At 35.6% G+C, this 20,205-nt stretch overlaps 2 protein-coding genes across 3 annotated transcripts in view; both read left to right on the top strand.

The window, feature by feature from the left end:
- Positions 1-20,205, top strand: part of DIAPH2 (diaphanous related formin 2) — a 1,070,037-nt gene that overhangs the window by 250,627 nt on the left and 799,205 nt on the right. For both annotated transcript variants that reach the window (XM_040630182.1, XM_040630183.1), the window contains one exon: positions 4,078-4,217. In XM_040630182.1, coding sequence (XP_040486116.1) covers positions 4,078-4,217 — 140 coding nt within the window. The remainder of the gene's footprint in view (positions 1-4,077; positions 4,218-20,205) is intronic.
- Positions 5,584-7,856, top strand: RPA4 (replication protein A4). The gene has a single exon (XM_008701729.2). The coding sequence runs from the start codon at positions 5,806-5,808 to the stop codon at positions 6,595-6,597; it is 792 nt and encodes a 263-aa protein (XP_008699951.1). The 5' UTR covers positions 5,584-5,805; the 3' UTR covers positions 6,598-7,856.

Raw genomic sequence — 20,205 nt, 5'->3', positions numbered from 1 at the left:
TGTGTTGAAATGTTGAATTACTATGTTGTGCATCTGAAAGTAGTACAACACTATATGTTTTCTAATTGGAATTAAAATAAAAATAAATAAAAAATAGTAATATCTTACGTAGTATCTTCAATGCAATCCTGAAGTGGTTTTTTTTAGAATATCATTGATTATGGTACTATCATTCCATGTCAGAGTTAAGGGAATGTAATTATTAAACTGGCACAAAGTATCTTTTGGTTTTTTGTGTAGTGTCTTAGAGTAGTATAAGCACAGTCACAGTGACACATCTCTATCCTAATGATTTTCAAATTAAGGAATGACTTCAAATTAGGAAAGCTTTTTGTTAACCTAGCTTTGGAATGTCATTATGTATGCTAATTGCTAACTTTGCATTATTTTTTAAAGATCAAATGGGCACAGTGGTAATTTTCATTAATCTCATACAGAGCAGCTAATTAAAATTTCCATTATTATCTCTCCATTATCTAGTTGTTTCCTTTGTTCAGTATCAGAACAGGATGTTAATAATAAGTCATTCTTGTATTACAGCCCTATTAAATATAGTGAGAATTATTTTAGTCTATTGCACTGTTTTGTTTCCGCGTGATTTCTTTAACATCATATTGCACTATATTGATAGTGCTGAAAATACTTTGGCATTTGTAATAGAGATTTCATAATTAATTACTTGGTGCTTTAATTTTTTATTCAATATTGAGAGAAAGTGACATATGGTGGAAAAAGAAGTATCCTGAGGACCAGAATATTAGTTTTTTATTCTTGCAATCTCACTGATTAGGTGACTGTGGACAGTCATCATGATTCTCTATTTTTGTAATGATGCTGTTAGATGAGCTGATATTTAATGGACAGTTCATCTTGTATATGCTGTTTTGTTTTCTTCTTCAAATATGAACTTATGTTAAAACCTGTGAAAGCTTGATAAAAGGTATTTGTTTTATAAGGTTATGTACTTTTGTGTTGCTCCATTAGATTGCTTCCAGTCCTTATAACCACAGAGTATCCTAAATTACATAATTTAAACCTGTTTCTAAGAATTGGGGGAGGAAGGAGTCCCAAGGTATTGGGCTGGCCCAGTTTTTCCATGAGTCATAAATATCTCAGCCATGACCATATAGAAGAAGGGAACAAACGTTTGTGAGCAGCTTACTTTGTGAGACAACACATCGTAATGCCTGTTTTGACCACTTTATATGCATTGTCTCACTTAATCCTTATAATAAACATGAGGGGTAGGTTTCTATTATCCTATATCATGAATGAGTAAACAGGTTTATAGAGATTAGTTGAATAGTCTGCTCAAAGATTACCTAGACGGTAAGTGAAGGTGTCACAATTCAAACACAGTGACAGTTTGAGCTGATCCTAAGATGCCGTACACAGTCTCAATTTACCTAGTCTACACTAGCATTTCTGAATATATGGTAATGGAACATCTCAGAACTGTTGTGAAGCAAAACTAAACTAAGTTTTGAAGTTTCAGCATGTTGAAACTCACCAGACATTCACCCATTTGTTTATTCACCATTGATTCATCCATCCATCCATTCATTAAAGAAGGAGGTTCTGAGGGGCACCTGGGTGGCTTAGTTGGTTAAGCTGAGGTCTTGATCTCAGGGTTGTGAGTTCAAGCCCCTAGTTAAAGTACTCAGCATGGAGCCTACTTAAATATATGTTTTGAGTACTTACTGTGTGCTAAGCATTGTGTTAAGATCTGGAGATACAGTGGTGAACAAGGTTGGCAAGATTCCTGCCTCATAAAGCTTATGTTTTAATGAGGAAGACACAGTAAACAAGTAAAGTACTAAACAAATAAGGTTACATAGAGCTAATTTTATAAATGAGTTTTAAAATGATGTGATGATGAATGTGGTGGGGAGAGGACTATTGGCTGAGACTTAGATGATGAGTGAGGGATGGAGATGTCAGGGATAAGAATCCTCCGGGCAGAGAAAATAGCAAATACAAACGTCATTGTATAGTAATAAACTCATGTACAGGCCTCTAGGGAAGAATTGGTAGGGCCTCGTTATCCATTAATTATGAAAATGAGTTTGAGGATTATATGAAAGTGGTCTGTGACTGCAGACTTGCAACATTTTATACTATATGTTTACTTGCTATCATTCGTTGTGGATCTACAGCCTTAAGAGTTGGGTTAATAAGTTACAGAAATGGGACCAGGGTGGCTCAGTCGATTAAGCATCTGCCTTCAGCTCAGGTCATGATCTCATGGTCCTGGGATCGAGCCCCACATCGGGCTCCCTGCTCAGTGGGGAGCCTGCTTCTCCCTCTTACTCTCCCCCGTGCTCTCGCTCTCTCAAATAAATAAATAAAATCTTAAAAGAAACGTGGAAAAGAGTTCATGGTGATGTTTTTACTTTGCCATCTATGTCGTGGTTTATGCAGTAGAAGTATTTGACATCGGTATATCCTAACAAATAAAAAAATTAAGTTAATGTGCATTACACAAAATATGAGATCTAAAACTATGAAATTGTATTCCTTGTTCTGTAATTGTTAGGGTCAGATTCAATAATAGCACACTTCCTTTGAGGTTCACTAAACTGAATCACTGTGTTAGATACATAGCATAAAGTTCTGAGTCTAGAAGAGTGATAGAAATAATGACCTGTGCCCAATGTCTTAAGTGTTATAACAGTGATAGTGATGCAGCATTAGAAGGGAATACAAGTCCCCTACATAAGACTTTACCAGACTTCAGTGGTGCTTGGGTGGCTCAGTTGGTTAGGCGTCTGCCTTTGGCTCTGGTTATGATCCCAGGGGCCTGGGATCAAGCCCCATGTATGACTCCCTGCTCAAAGGGCAGTCTACTTCTCCTCTGCCCTTCCCCCTGCTCATGCTGTCTCTCTCTTTCTCTCTCAAATAAATAAATAAAATCTTTAAGAAAAGACTTATCAGACTTCATTTACTTACTATTCAATGGAATGTTTAAAAAAATTCAGACATTAAGAATGATTGTCAGTTTTTATGTTGAGGAGGTATTCTTGATAATAGCCAAACACCATGAAACCCTATGGAATCCATTTCTCATTAACACATTTTTTTTAAATTCTGTATCTTCTAATGATATGACTTATACCAATTTGAAAAAAAATACTTTCCTTATTCTAGCTTAGGTACTTACAGAAACTAAGTGTGATTAGTATGAACTTGAAAAATGTGACTCAAACTAGAATTTTAATTCAGGGAAATAAGTTTGTAATATACGAATGGGGTAGTTATGATTATGTGTATCTAGAATGTGAAACTGAGTTATTAATGCAATGAATGTGTTGATGATGTTTTCCTCTCAGTCTTTTCCCCAAACTACTTACATAGTTATGGCAAGGTGATGAAGCTAAGGAGCTGTGACTGAGATAATGAGTTCTAGAAATAATCCCATGTATTTTGGAAATAAAGCTAAAAACTAGTCATTATCAGATAAATGCATTTAATGACTTTTTAAGATTAATCTACAACATGGGAGTAACATAGGAAGGAAGAGTTGGAAATTAGTGAATACTTAAGACTAATATGATTAACATGCTAAATGGAGACTACTGTTTTACATTTTAATAACGGTTTTCACTTGTTTTTTGAGGTAGGCTAATTCTCTGATATATTTCAATAGTTTCGGGTTATCTATAATGTTTTACATTAAATTTTGTTCACTGTATTTTATGGTATAGAACATTAAGCATATTAACAAGGAAAATTAATAAGATGATTTGTAAATGTTCATCCTGTGGGTTTAGGAGGAGCAGCTCATGTTAATGCCAGTGCCTGGATTGTAAATTTGAGCATTCCTGTCAGTGACACTTAATCTCAAGTCCATAGTCTGTTGAGACTATGAGCACCAGCAGTGTAATTTCCTTTTAAATGAGGATAAGGGGAGTGTTGAGATATATATATAACATGATTTTACCACGTCAGTTCTATGACCAAGAATTTTTAAATGCGTAGCATTCTGCACACATATTTCTAGAGTAAAATATTTACATATTATGCATTATTTTATTTCAAAACCTGTTGTTTTTCTAAAATGTTCTTTTTTTTTTATAGGGAGGGCTGAAAAACAGCAAACATGAATGCACCTTGTCTTCACAAGAATATGTTCATGAATTACGATCTGGTATTTCAGATGAGAAACTTCTTAACTGCCTTGAATCTCTGAGGGTTTCTTTAACCAGCAATCCTGTCAGGTAGGTGGTTCTTATTATTTTGCTATGATTCATGCAATTTGTACTGTATGTAGTTGTTAGGAATACAATCAGTTACATCATCTTAACCTCAAGATTTTCTGAACAACATTCTGATGTTAGCTAAACAGCGATGTCTGATTATAAGGTTATAAACATTTGAAAAAATATAGTTAATCTGTTCTCTTAATAGTGTGCGATTTTAAGAATACAAATATCACTTGGATGTTTAATTCCTCGTTTATTATATAAAACATGGATCCAGAAGTTAAATATCCACATTTACTTGGTAGTTTGTGTGCGCAGATAACAATTATTATATATTTATTCGTAAAACAAACTAAGTATGTTGGCTCTGATATTATTCATTTTTGACTGAGAAATAAATACAGTTTTATATTCTATAAGTTTTAGATGTACTATTCACATATTTTTGTAATTTGTGATAGCAAAAATTAAATTATTTTAACCAGTAAAAAATGAAAGAAAGTATTAATAAACTCAAAGCTCTACACATTTAAGCTATTTTCTAACTACAAAGGATTTTTAAAGAAGTACCTTGCCAGTGGTGGATTCCAATAAGTGATATTCTTTATTAATCATAAAAAACCATTACATTAATTATAACCAAAATAAAATGTTTTATGAGGAAAAACAGGTTTTCAGTGTAATATGAAAATACTCTGGGTGATACTCATGTAGATTGCTACAATCTGAAGTTCACAAATTACTGCATGAAAGTATACAGAAATGGTATTTTATTCATGTTTTTCCTAATGTATAATGGAGCCCACATTTTGTATTTCTCCGACCTATTGGTAGAGTCTTGAAAATAATTTAAAGCTCATTTGAATTGATGTAGAAATTGAAATATATCATGCTATTTATTTTTACCTATAGTGCGTTTGTCAGAATAACTGGAAAATTATAATTCTATAATAAAAAAAAAAAGTAAAAAGGCAGTGGGAAGATGTGACTTACTTTTGAATATGATGATCATTCAAAGATGACTGTCTTGCCATTTCTCTTAGAATGCTTCTGGTTTTAACGATTTGAAGAAGGATGTGAATTCTTTGAGAACTGTAACCATTTTTGTGTCCCCCCCCCCCGCCGTGTAAACCTACAGCTCTTTATCATAGTGTACTTATGTGCTCTGAAAATTTCTGTTGAATGGTTGATTATATGGGTGAATAAATGAGTATTTAAGACATGAGTGTAGAAGAAGTTGTGGTACTTAGGAATTAAGGGGAGGGGTACCTATTAAAAATGCATTTATATAAAGATTGCAAGAAAGGCTTAAAATTACACGCGGGGCCTTTAAAATACAGCCCAGCAACTACCAGACAACTCCAAAGAATTATGGGATCAGGTGATACGCTGGTAGGATCAGGTGAGAAGCTGGTAGGTCCTGATTGGCTGGAGGCAGCAGCATTCCAGTAGCTGATTGGCTCCACAAGATTGCGTGAGGCTGCTTGCATCCCCACACATCGAAGCTTCTGGTGATAGCCCTCCTTAGAGGGCAGAGCCCACCTGAGGACCTCACTGACTGGAGCGAAAGCCTGCGTCCTCATCTCTCAGAGCTCTCCTTAAGATGAGTAATAATGGTTTTGTTAGCTATGGCAGCGTCTCTGCTGTGGGTGGAGCTATTGGAAGCAATGATCAGCCATTTCAGGGTGGTGCAGCTCCTGCTACTAAGGCCCCAAGATCCAGGGTCCGAATCCAGGATATTATACCTTGTTGTGTAAACCAGCTGCTCACCTCCACCCTGGTTGACAATGTCTTCAAGATTAGGGGAATTCAAGTGTCCCAGGCTTCTGTTGTGGGGATAATCAGAAAGGTAGAGAGGGCTTCCAACTACATTCTTTACAGAATTGATGATATGACCACCAAGCCTATTGAGGTCCGCCAGTGGCTCGGAAGAAATAAAGCAAAACAGGGGATGTCGCTTCTTCCAGTGGGAGTATATGTCAAAGTGATCGGTATCCTCAAATGTTTTGAAGAAGTAAAGGGCCTCGAGGTATTGAATATCCGAGTCCTGGAGGACATGAATGAGTTCACCACACATATTCTGGAAACAGTCAATGCACATATGATGCTGGATAAAGCCCACCAAGTGGCCTCTGGGCCCAGTGAGCCTGTTGTCCCATCAAAAATAGATGAGGTCCAGAAACATGGGGAGTACCACCACCTCGACTTCATCCACAAGGAAGTTCTGCGTTTGATCCATGAATGTCCTCGACAGGAAGGGAAAAGTGTACATGAGCTCCAGACCCAGCTTCACAGCCTGAGCGACAGGGCCATCAAGCAAGCCCTTGAGTATCTGATCGTTGAGGGCTACATCTACCCCACTGTGGACGAAGAGCATTTTAAATCTGCTGATTGAAGCGATGAAAAGATTCTTCATTTTCCAAAGATCCTTGCCTCCATCTGTGAGTGAGTTTAACCTGTTGACTTTTAGGAAGTAGATTTTTTCAACAAAATATCTCAACTGGCATACTTTGGAACTTCACTGCTTTTCCAAATGCTTTGAACTTTTCTGTTTTTCTAACTGTGTTTGAAGCTCAGATGGAGATGGTGATGGATAAATTGACTGGACTTTTTGTAGGATTTACCAGCAAGCAAATGAAAATAGTCCTGGATGAATGAATTTGAGAGAGAAAAGGTACAGAAAGAAACTGAAAATTATTATTTGTTGTGTGGGAGTTTCTTTTTCTGAAATATCCATGTATTAGGTGAATATAGATGCAGTGAGGGAACCAGTTAAGAGAGAAAAACAAAAATTCTGTTGTTTTTACATTAGACTTATTTTCTGTGTTTGGATTTAGCTTATACTCCTATTATCTCTTGCTAAATATAGTAATTGATTGATCTGAATGTGCTAAAGAGAGCAATTTATGAATTCAAATACTCAGTTCAATATTGATTGAGTTGCTCTTATTACCATAGATTTGTTTTTAAAAAATAAAATTATATTATGTTTAACTGCTCTTATTACCAGTTTTATGTTTTTTAAAAAATAAGATTATACTACCTTTAAATGCCAGCTCTTATTAACATAGGTTTATGTTAAAAAATAAGATTATAACTAAATAACAGCAAACGTAGATTGCACTATGTTTAAGTATACTGTTTAAAAAACAAAATTATACTATGAAAATTTTTTTCTTAAAATGTGATGAGGTGATTATTTCAAATATAATGTGGTGATATTTGGATTAAATTACAGTCTATTGTAGTTGCATGGTACATGGATACCAGACTTAATGTGAGTTTGATGTTCTTATGGATTCTGTATAGTACTAAATGCTCAGTTTTATTTGTAACAAAGGTTTATTCTTACAGGTTAAGCAAACAAGTTAAAATTAATTATAGGAATATTAAGCTTAGTAAATGAAATCTTATTTGAACATTTTATTAAGATACTTTTACAAAAATCTTGACTTTTCTGTGTGATTTTTTTTTCTAATTTCACTTGAAAAGCCTTTTGTTTTGTTTTTGAAGATTAATAATTTTAATTATCCAGAATAAATTTTTCTCCTCAATGTGACATATCCTACTTGTAATAATACATTTTAATATGTGTAATTATATGATACTTTTAAATAATTGAATAAAGTAAGCCTTCAGTTATAGACATAAGGATGGTATCTTTCAAGTTACTAGTTTTGCTACATTAGGAGAGAGAAAAGAAAAAAAATATATATATATATTCATTTGGACAGGTAGAAGAGAAAAGCATCACTTGTCTTAACTGAATCACAAAAATGAAGTGTAAAACATTGAAAATCCTTTAAATGCAGCATTGACAGTAATCCACATTGTCAGGAAAACTATCGGAATTTGGCTTCTCTTTGCCAACCCTTAGGAGTACTTGCCACCAATACTTGTTTAAGCTTTCTGTGGCATAAACTTAACTTTTTTCCCCTCAGAAGCGGAGAATGCATAAATGACACCTTTTTGAAAACTACAAATAGTTGCTATACCTGTTTGTTATTGAAATCATCAAATGTCTCTGGAAATTCTAGTCTTTATAAACATAAGAAATTCTGAACCACTCTTGAAAGTTTGCCTGCCCTGAGGAAAATCACACTGGAGGAGAGGCAATGAGGGGTGTATTTCTTCCTTAGAATCTCAGTGTGGAAAGGTACAGTCTAGGAGGTGTGTGTGCATGTGTGTGTTTGTGTGAGTGTGTACTTGTGATATCACTTATACAATTGCAGGAACCGTGAGATCACAATTCAATTTTTTAAAAGATTTTATTTATTTATTTGAGTGAGAGAGAGTGAGCAGGTGGAGGGGCAGAGGGAGAGGGAGAAACAGAGTCACTGCTGAGCAAGGAGCCTGATGTGGGGCTGGATCCCAGGACCCTTGATCATGACCTGAGCTGATGACAGATGCTTAACCAGCAGAGCCACCCAGGCACCTTTCACAATTCGATTTTTTTCTGACTTTGTAGGTCACTCTCCAGATTGTCTGAGTTGGTTCAAGTGGCCATTGGATGGGTAGCCACTTTTTCCTCACTCTAGGAATGTTCCTCCAGAACTAGGAAAACAGCAACCAGAAAAGCCCTTTCTGGCTGCCTTTGTGCCTGGGAACTAATACGTTGTGATATGTACGTCAAATTTAAGGGAGGGCCAACCTCTCTTCCTCTCCCATCCTTTTGGGCAACTGTCCTCTCTTTGTGTTCCTTGGGGTTCTTTAAGTTTTGTTAATTACTCTGCTGTCCCCCTTATTCTTCTGAGTGAAATCATGTGCTTTAATGGGATTCTACTACAGGTGAGAGACTGCAGTAGAAGAATAGTAAGTAGGCCTACCTATAATGTGAATGGAAATCAACAAACATTTTTCGGTTGGATTATCTTATACATGCGTATTGGGTAGCAGATTTTTAAAATCCATTTTAAACCTTCCACCAACATGCATACTTCCTTTTCGTTTTGTTTAGTAGGTAATTGACTTGGCCAGTGCTCCCCTTCCTCTGCAGTCCTGCCTTGTGTGTGAGCCAAACTTTTGAGGATAAGATACCAATCCTGGGGAAATACTGTCTGCTATTTTGGGCAGAGATATTTAAGCCTGAGGAAACTGAAGAATATAATTGACAATTACAATTCACTTAGGGTTGTTATTCTATGGCTCTCAGGCATATGAAATGTATGCATTTATATTGAAACTGATTCTAAAGTAACTGAATAAATTTGAAAATGTTTTCAAATCAAAGCTAATATTATTACTGTTTTCATAATTGTTAGTAATAATCATTTTATTTTACCTACTAAATTTCGATTTGTATTTTGAGTATCATTTGAGAAATATAAATTATTGTATTTTTTTCAATTTCTGTTTTCTTATATAATGAATCAAAAAAGGTTACCACTTCAAGATAGTATGGTACTGGCACAAAAACAGACACATAGATCAATAGAAGAGAATAGAAAACCCAGAAATGGATCCACAACGATATGGTCAATTAATCTTCAACAAAGCAGGAAAAAATATCCAATGGAAAAAAGACAGTCTCTTCAACAAATGCTGTTGGGAAAACTGGACAGCAACATGCAGCAGAATGAAATTGGACCACTTTCTTATACAGAAAAATAAATTCAAAGCGGTTAAAGACCTAAATGTGAGTTAGGAAACCATTAGAATCCTAAAGGACAACACAGGCAATAACCTCTTTGACATTAGCCATAGCTACTTCTTACTAGATATGTCTCCTGAGGCAAGGGAAACAAAAACAAAAATGAACTATTGGGAATTCATCAAGATAAAAAGCTTTTGCACATCAGAGGAAACAACAGAACTAAAAGGCAACCTATGGGGTTGGAGAAGATATTTGCAAATGTTGTATCTGATAAAGGGTTAGTTTTCAAAATCTAAAAAGAATTTATCAAACTCAACATCTGATAACCAAATAATCCAGTTAAAAAATCAGTGGAAGACATGAATAGACATTTTTCTAAAGTAGACCTACAAATGGAGGACAGACACATGAAAAGATGCTCAACATCAGTCATCATCAGGGAAATGTAAATCAAAACTATAATGAGATATCACCTCACACCTGTCAGAATGGCTAAATAACAACACTGGAAACAACAGGCATTGGTGAGGATGCAGAGAAAGGGGAACCCTCTTACACCGTTGGTGGGAATTGCAAACTTATACAGCCACTGTGGCAAACAGTATGGAGGTTCCTCAAAAAGTTAACTACCCTGTGATCCAGCAATTGTCCTACTAGGTATTTACGTAAAGGATACAAACATAGTGATTTGAAGGGCCACATGCACCCTGATGTTTATATCTGCACCATCAACAATAGCCAAATTATAGAAAGTGCCAAGTGTCCACTGTCTAATGAATGGTTAAAGAAGGTGTGATGTGTGTGTGTGTGTGTGTGTGTGTGTGTGTATTTGTGTGTGTGTATACACATATATACATCTGTATATGTAACGGATTATTCCTCAGCCATAAAAAAGAATGGAATCTTGCCATTTGCGATGACATGGATGGAGCTAGAAAGTATTATACTAAGTGAAATAAGTCAGTCGAAAAGACAAATGCCATATGATTTCACTGCTATGTGGAAGTTAAGAAACAGACACAGGGAGAAAGAAGAGGCAAACCAAGAAACAGACTCTTAACTATATAGAACAAACTGATGGTTACCTGGGGGAGGTAGGTGGGAGGGATGGGTTAAATAGGTAATGGAGATTAAATAGGGCCCTTGTGATGAGCACAGGGTGTTTTACGTTGTGTCGTCACTAAATCTTACACCTGAAATTAATATTACACTGTATATTAGCTAACTAGAACTTAAATAAACACTTGAATGAAAAGGAAATAATTCAGTCAGGGGGAAAAAAAAACAGGGACAAGAAGATTATCTGACAATACATAAATACCATTTCCTACATGAATCATTTGGAGAACTTTGGCTTTTACTCTGAGTGAGCTGGGAAGGTGCTAGGAGGGTTTTGAGGAAAGTAATGGTGTGACCTAACTTGTGTTTTTAAAGGCTATGTCTGGATGAAGCAGGGAGACCAAGTTACATGTTGCAGTAAGGGAGCTAGAAATCTCATAGGAATTCTAGGGTTAGCAGTGTAGCTGTGCATCATGCAGGCTGATGTGGTAGGTCACTTGACATCCCACAATAGTCCTAGAACCTGGTTATTTTTGTCAATATATATCTCTGTTAAGTCAGCAGCAGAAATTCATGGCACATTACCTTGATTTGTTTTGCTAACGTGGACTCTCCATGAGTCTGTGTCTTTTCCTCACATTAACTGCCTGGCCATCTCTATTACCCAGTTCAAATTCCTAATGGGGAGCCTCTGGTCCCCATTTGTTTCTGCTCAGGCAAAGCTTTTCTTGTCAGGCCACCTCAGTATGCGGGCCAGACCATACTATGGTTAGGTCACCCTCTCTAATCATATCAATTTGCCTGTGGTAAAGGAGAGAGAGTCAGGGTGATATGGTCCAAAATTTGCTTACCTAGGACTATTATCTTAGAAGGTAGCTGTGGGGAATGCTCGTCTAAGAAGGAGATACGAGTTTGTCAGACACCAGCCAGTATAGGAACTTTAATAAGGTGAGAAGGAAGGTTATTGCATGGGGATCTCCAGAAGATGAAGAATTATCTCCAGAAGATGTTTTAGTTATCCTGTATGTTCAGCATTTAGCATTATTGCTTGTGATATTACAAGTTGAGTAAAAGAGGAAAAGTAACACACTCCTTCCAGGAAGTGCCTGTAGTGTTCCTGTGTGTGTATGTGTGGGTTTTAGAGAGAAGGGAAGGAAACAAGGAACATCATTATTCTTACTGTTATTTTGACTGTCCTGAGAATTTTTACCAAAGTCTGGTGAGCCACCTCTAAGCTGTGGTCTCTCCTTAGACTTTCAGCTACTGATTGACTCTGGTCCAAAAATCTTTCTTCTTTCTGATAAGGGGAATACTCTCCTCAACCTATCCCTCAACTTCAGAAGCGGTGGTGGTAGAATATGTGTCCACATCACATGGTTAATTCATTCTGGGAATGCACTGCAGTATTTTCCCCTCTTGGGAACTCACTGTGAGCATTAGCATTGTTTTTAGAAAAGCTTTTTACGTTGTTCCAGGAAAGAAACTTGTTTAACTTTATTAACCCAGAGTTTCCAGATATGATATTTTTTTATAAAAAAAAGTTCTGTTTTCCCTAGAAATGCCTATAACCTTTACATAGTATAAATCATACCTTCTATTTCTACCAGATTTAAACCTATCAACAGCTATAAGATTTATCTAATCACCCCCTACTTTAGAATCTCTCTCAGAGAAACCAAGAAGTAACCAACACAGCAAACAACTAATTAGTCTTCCTACTGGACAGAAACAAATAAGCAAACAAGAGCAATGAAACAGCAAAAAAAATCAGAAAAGGAGGAAACCAAATATAAGAATAAACCCAAGAATGAGAATAATTTGTATAACAAGAAGGAAGTTACAGGAAAAACAAAGAAAAAAATAGTCTATAGAAGGATAAATCACCTTGAATGCATAGTGTCTTATATAACTTATAACAGTAAAAGAATCCTTGAAGTTAAACAGGAATCATTTAATACTATTATTTTAGTTTCCTAGGGCTTCTAGGTCACCAAAAACTGGGTGACTTTAAAACAAAAGAAATTTATTCTCTCACAGTTCAGGTGGCCAGAAGTCTGATACTAAGGTTTTGGCTGGGAGGTCCCTCCTAAGGCTTTAGGGGAGGATCTTTTCCTTGCTCCTTCCAGCTTCTGTCATTCTTCGGTTTTTAGTAGCACAATCCCAGTCTTTGCCCTTGTAGTTACATGGCTTTCTCTATGTCTCTGGGTGTCTTTTCTGTGTCTCTTATAAGGAGACTCTAACTGGATTTAGGGCCCACTCTAATCCAGCACCATGTCATCTCCATCCCTACCTTAATTATATCTACAAAGACCCTATTTCCAAATAAGGTCATATTCTGAGGTTCTGGATGGACTATATTCCAAAGTTCATTTCTAAAATTATGTGAAGGAAAATTATCCATAAGACCAATGAATAACAAAGTTAGCTAAATTCTGTCTAGGTAAAAACCTTAGCTAGTTTAGAAGGTCTGAAAAAGTTGAACTATGTACTACTTTTAGAGCTCTCCTTAATGAAATTAAATTTTATTGACCTTGTTCCCTTTATAAAGAAGTTTTTTCTATAGTACTAAATTCTGAGAGTGTTATTTGATAGAGTCACACTAGAATGCCAGTCATGAGATCTGTATTTCTAAGCCCTTGATCTGTCACTCTCTGTGACACTAGTGTAATCGGTAACCTCTTGGCCTCAGTTTTTCCCTGTATAAATGATTTTGGAGACTTCCAGATCTAAACCTCTTTGTTCTCTGTTCTCATTTGCTTACTTCTAATCCTATAATTTTTGCTATTGGAACTAGATTAGTGTTTTTAAATGATTTTGAAGAGAAAAATGTTCCTCCATAAGACTGAATGGTTTCTTAGCATTTTATTGTTCTCTTGCATTTACAAGTATTATGTTTAACTAACTCCAGATAGGTATTTATAATTTCTTTTAAAATATTGAAGAAAGCAGTTTCTGAATCTTTGTTACATAACTATTTTTGAAACGTGATGTTCATTAGAGTCTGGGCATTTACCCTCTTATGACTGATTTCTTTCCTTACCACAGTTTCTTTTTTTTTTTTTTTTTTAAGATTTTATTTATTTATTCGACAGAGATAGAGACAGCCAGCGAGAGAGGGAACACAAGCAGGGAGAGTGGGAGAGGAAGAAGCAGGCTCACAGCAGAAGAGCCTGATGTGGGGCTCGATCCCATAACGCCGGGATCACGCCCTGAGCCGAAGGCAGATGCTTAACCGCTGTGCCACCCAGGCGCCCCCTTACCACAGTTTCAACTGGTTTCTTTTTGTTCAGCCCAGCCCCTAGTAAAGTAAGTACATAAACACGCACACTAATAGCTTTACAAACATTCTCAAAGTACAGTCATTTCAGAATATTAAATGAAGTCACAAATTTCAAATTCATATATTATTTAATCATTTGGAAGATAAAGACTCTTAAAGTCATTTCCTTATATTATTTTCTAGTAAAGGCAAATATTTAAAAATACCTTTTATGAACTGTCATTTACTGACAATATCCCAAATCACTCTCTCACTATGCACTCCCGCAACATTTATTTTTTTTTGCTGTTTATGTTCATCTACACCTGCTTATGCTCTGTAATAGTTACATGCATGTATGTCTGCTTTTCTCATTTAGATTTTAGACTCCTTTGGGGAAGGGACCCTCCTGCCCTTTTTTTTGTTTCATGATGGCTGGTACAGTGTAATTTACATACAGTAATGTGTGATTTGATGTGGATATTGACCTACCATCAATAACAACCTATGCTTCTCCAGCAGTGAGAATGAATTTTCATTAATCTGGCACTATTTTGTGACCATGAATTTTTAGGTATAATCAGAGAAAAGAAATGAAGCTTTTCCTCCACATAGGAATGAAACCTTTTGGATTGATCTGAAACATATTTATAAGCTACACATAATACAGTGTGCTTTAAACAATGGTCTTTTTATGGTTGCCTAGTGAATTAATGAGATTGAATGTGTACAACTCTAACACCCTAAAAATCTGTGAGTTTGACTATAAAATAAAGTCTTGTCTGTCATCACAAATTGCATTAAACATTGCATGTACCTTGGTCTTTGTGTTTTAGAATGAGAACTATGTTATTACAGGTTTTTCAGCATATTCCTTTGATAAAGTTTATGAAAGGGAACACTGCCTGCTGAGAAATAACCAGTGAGTTTCAACAATTTTATTCCCACCCAACCCATTACAGGATGTACAAGTTTTTGGCAAGATATTTTATGAAGATCCAAAGGAATGCATAGCCATAAATCATTGTCGCTGAGGTTTCTTAACACATGACAAAAAATAGCAAATATTGGTTTGCAGAATAGTGTCAGAGAATTGTGATTGTGTAAAATGCTTTTCATAGTTTTTGCTGAAATTGCCTTACAGCTTGAGGGGTATTTTATCCCACTGGGAAACTGTTTTTCTGTTTTGCTTATAATCTTAGTTACCTGCCCATCTGGTGGCATAGTATCTATATTCACTTTCTGTGATGATAGCTTCCTTAGCCGGTGTTTTCAAGCATGTGAAAACGGATAAAATATCTTTTAGATTTATTTACTTGCAGTTATTTGCATTACCTTTGGAACATTTGTTTTTGCTTGTTATTTTCTAACTTCCCTTGAGATTTAAACATGGTTTTCAAATGTATTAATATGCAATTTAATATAATCATCATAATGAAAATAGCTGACTCTTGACAGTACTACAAAATAGGAATAGAAAGCACTTTCTGAATTATGGGTGTTCATAACTCTTTAAACAGCCTTTATTTAACTTATTAAAATTTGGCAAAACAGCTGACATTTCATAGAAAATTAATATAAAAGTAGATGTAGATCAGTACTTTTAGAACATTTTGCATTGGACTACCTATGAAAAACGGAATAATGAGGACATTTTTTATGATGCAGTAATGTGAACAGGACTTAAAATTGTGAGCACATATCATAACCCAGCATATGGGTAGTATTATTAAACCAGGGTTGTTTAATATTGGTATTTTAAATTTGTTCACTTTAACTTTCAAGTGCATAAATCATTTGAGAAGACTAGTACGTTTTATGTAGAATAGAAAATAGTAAATTCAGTGATGTCCATTTTTATATTTTCCTTTAAAATCTTGGGCAGCAATTTGAATTAACAGCAATGATATCCAAGCTCATTTAGCTAAGTTGGTACCATAAATATTAAGTGACATTGGATTTTTAATTATATAATATTAGCTTCAAAACACATTTTGAGGCAAAGTAGGTCTAAAAATAAAAGTATATTGTTTTTAAAAACATATATATAACAGCAAATACTGACTCAAGTTTCTGAAGTATTGTTTTATTAGAGAAAATATTATAGGCTTGAAGGTGGAATAAATGAAGACTCTTATGTTTGCATTTATTTTATTATTATATATGACACATGAAACTCCACCAATGCAGTGCATTTTCTCATTTAAATGATGTGTTTTAAATTATAAAACCAATGTTTATATAAAATAATTAGAAGTTGTTACTGGGCATGTAGTTATAAAAGTATATAAAATATAGCCGCAGAGTCTAGGCACACTAATTAAATGGATTTCTTAATAGAAAGCTTAACTTCCTTCTATTTTAAAACACTTTTTAAAGATTTTATTTGAGAGAGAGAGAGTGAGCATGAGTGGGGGTGGGATGGTGAAGGTGCAGAGGGAGAGAGAGAAGCAGACTCCGTGCTGATCAGGGAGCCCAACATGGGGCTTGATCCTGGGACCCTGAGATCATGACCTGAGCTAAAGGCAGATGCTTAACTGACTGAGCCACCTAGGAGCCCCTATTTTAAAACATTTTATTTACATTTTGTATTTTCTATATGTTCAAAATAGTCTTGAAGAAAATACATATAAATATTTGTCAATTGACATATTTTTTTAAAGATTTATTTATTTATTTGTTTATTTATTTATTTGACAGAGAGAAAGACAGCCAGCAAGAGAGGGAACACAAGCAGGGGGAGGGGGAGAGGAAGAAGCAGGCTCCCAGCGTAGGAACCCGCCATAGGGCTTGATCCCAGAACGCTGGGATCACGCCCTGAGCTGAAGGCAGACGCTTAACGACTGAGCCACCCATGTGTCCCCATTTGACATATTTTTATTTTGATTTTTATGAATTAATTTAATTAAAGGGCTTGGGCAGGTACTGGAGTTTTATATACTTATTATTATGGGGCTACTACTAAAGCAGTTGCAACTTACCATGAAAGATGCAGGTATCTCACTACCATTAAGAGGAGGGTAAAAATACAAACTCCAAGTAAATAAGGAGAGAAGATGATAATTTTCAAAAAGCCAGGGACAGTGCCAGGTAATTATGTGAGTATAAAATAGTTCCAATTTTCCTTGTAGTGAAGGGGGAGAAAAGTATTGAGAGACATAGCTGTTATCTGATGAATGATAGTGCATGTACTTTTCAGGGAAAACATTCTTCATAATTCTGAACTCATATTTATATTTTGTGGTTCTTTAAGGGATATTGAACAACACAGTAGAGTGTGTCTTTGATGATTTTCTATCAAGTAGACAGTATTTCTGTGAATGTGCATTTCCTACATAGTGCCGTGAGTTAAAAAAAAAAAAAATCAAGATGTTTCTCCAAAGACTCGGAGTAATAATACTGAAAGAAGGAGAGGGAGAAAGATAATTTTTTTTTTAAAGATTTTATTTATTTATCAGAGAGAGAGAACACAAGCAGTGGGAGCAGCAGGCAGAGAGAGGAGCAAGCTCCCCGCTGAACAAGGAGTCCAATGAGGGACTTGATCCCAGGGTCGTGGGATTATGACCTGAGCCGAAGACAGATGCTTAACCAGTTGAGTCACCCAGACGTCCCTGGGAGAGAGAGAATCTTAAGCAAGCTCCATGCCTAGTGTGGAGCCTAATGTGGGGCTCAATCTCAAAACCCTGAGATCATACCTGAGCCCAAATCAAGAGTCAGACACTTAACCAACTGAGTCACTCAGGTGCCCCAAAATGAAAAAAAATCTTTTAATTGTAAGTGGTATGGGACATTGACTTGGGGTATTCTCTGACCTTATGGCATATTTTGTACCTAAAAAACAAACAAAAAAACCAAAACGTCCTGTCAGTTTATTTGCTCATCATTACTTTCTCCTCTGAATAGAATGCAGGATATGCGTGCTGGAGATGTTATAATGTGTGCTTTTCATTAATTTTAATTTCTGTTGTTGTTGAATTATTTATAAATTACAATAATGGTTTTACATGTTGAAATCATTTGTCTAAATTTCCTGATAACAAAAGTTTGATGTGATCATTTACTTTAATGCATTTCAAATGATCTTGGAAAATTGGAGTAATAAAAGTTAAGAACAGAGAGCTATAGAGGAGTTAATTTTGACTGGCAAGAACAAATTATATATGTATATTGATTTTTCTAATGTGGCTGGGGATTTCTATAACATTGATATGAGGGATCTAGATAAATATGAATTATCAAATAGTACTTTGGAGATGTAAACAGCATGCTGGACATATACTGTGGAGCTATATGTAAGCATGATACTGGACTTTTTTGTTTGTTAGCTCACAACAGATTTGAGATTCCATGATCAACTATTATATAATCCTTTATGTATTCTTTGCATTAGAGAGCTCACCATCCATTCAAGGTTTTTGGCTCTGATTCTTGTATGTATGATTTGACATTCCTTTTTCATCACATTTGTCTATTTTTTATTTTAGAGAGAGATAGCAAGCAAGTAAGAGAGCACACGAGTGGGAGGAGCAGAGGGAGATGGAGAGAGACTCTTAAGCAGACTGCATTGAGCACAGAGCCTGATGCAGGGCTCCATCCCACGACCATGAGATTATTATTTGAGCTGAAACCAAGAGTCAAAGGACACTTAACTGATTGTGCCACCAAGGCATCCCATCCATTTTCTTATTTGCAATATCTCTTGTGTAGTCCTTGTCTTTTTTTTTTAAGTATTTATTTAAATTCCAGATAGTTAACATATAGTATAATATTAGTTTCAGGTGAATAATACAGTGATTCAACACTTCCATACATCACCCAGTGTTCATCACAACAAGTGCATTCCTTAGTCGCCTTCACCTATTTAACCCATCCCTATATACACCTCACTTCTGGTAACCATCACTTTGTTCTCTGCAGTTAAGAGTCTGTTCCTTCGTTTGCCTCTTTCTCTCTCTTTTTTCCCCTTACCCATTTCTTTTGTTTCCTAAATTCCACATACGAATAAAATCATATGATATTTGTCTTTCTCTGACTGACTTATTTCCCTTAGCATAATGCACTGCCATTCCATCCATGTCATTGCAAATGGCAAGATTGCATTTTATTGAATGGCTGAGTAATATTCCATTGTATATATACCACATCTTCTTTATCCATTCATCAGTCGGTGGACAATTGGGATCTTTCCATAGTTGGGCTCTTGTTGATAATGCTACTATAAATATTGGGGTGCATGTACCCTTCAAATATGCATTTTTGAATACCTTGGATAAATACCTAGTAGTGCAATTGCTGGATTGTAGGATAGTTTTGTTTTTAATCTTTTGAGGAATCTTCATATTGTTTTCCAGAGTGGGTGCACCAGTTTGCTTTCCCACCAATAGCGTAAGAGGGTTCCCCTTTCTCTTCATCCTCACTAACATCTGTTATTTCCTGTGTTGTTAATTGTATCCATTGTGAAAGGTGTAATGTGGTATCTCATCATGGTTTTGATTTGTTTTTCCCTGATGATGAGTGATGGTGAATATCTTTTCATTTGTCTTTTGGCCATCTGGATGTCTTCTTTGCGAAAATGTCTATTCATGTCTTCTGTCCATTTCTTAACTGGATAATTTGTTTTTTGGGTGTTGAATTTGATAAGTTTTTTATAGATTTTGGATACTGACTCTGTATCACATGTCATTTGGAAATATCTTTTCCCTTTGTGTCGACTGCCTTTTAAGTTTTGTTGATTGTTTCCTCTGCTGTGCAGAAGCTTTTTATCTTGATGAAATCCCAATAGTTCATTTTTGCTTTTGTTTCCCTTTCCTCCAGAGACTTGTATAGTAAGAAGTTGTTATATCTGAGGTCAAAGAGGGTGCTGCCTGTGTTCTCCTCTAGAAATCTGGTGGTTTCCTGTCCCACATTTAGTTCTTTCATCCATTTTGAATTTATTTTTGTGTATGGTGTAAGAAAGTGGTCCACATTCATTCTTCTGCATGCTGCTCTCTGGTTTTGCCTGCACCATTTACTGAAAAGACTTTTTTCCATTGGCTATTGCTTCCTGCTTTGTCGAAGATGAGGCAACTATATATTTGTGGGTCCATTTCTGA

The sequence above is a fragment of the Ursus maritimus genome (assembly GCF_017311325.1).
Source record: "Ursus maritimus isolate PB19 chromosome X unlocalized genomic scaffold, ASM1731132v1 scaffold_X1, whole genome shotgun sequence".
Classification (NCBI taxonomy): domain Eukaryota; kingdom Metazoa; phylum Chordata; class Mammalia; order Carnivora; family Ursidae; genus Ursus; species Ursus maritimus.
The sequence above is the reverse complement of the archived record's forward strand: the minus strand, read 5'-3'. Positions and strand labels throughout refer to the sequence as shown.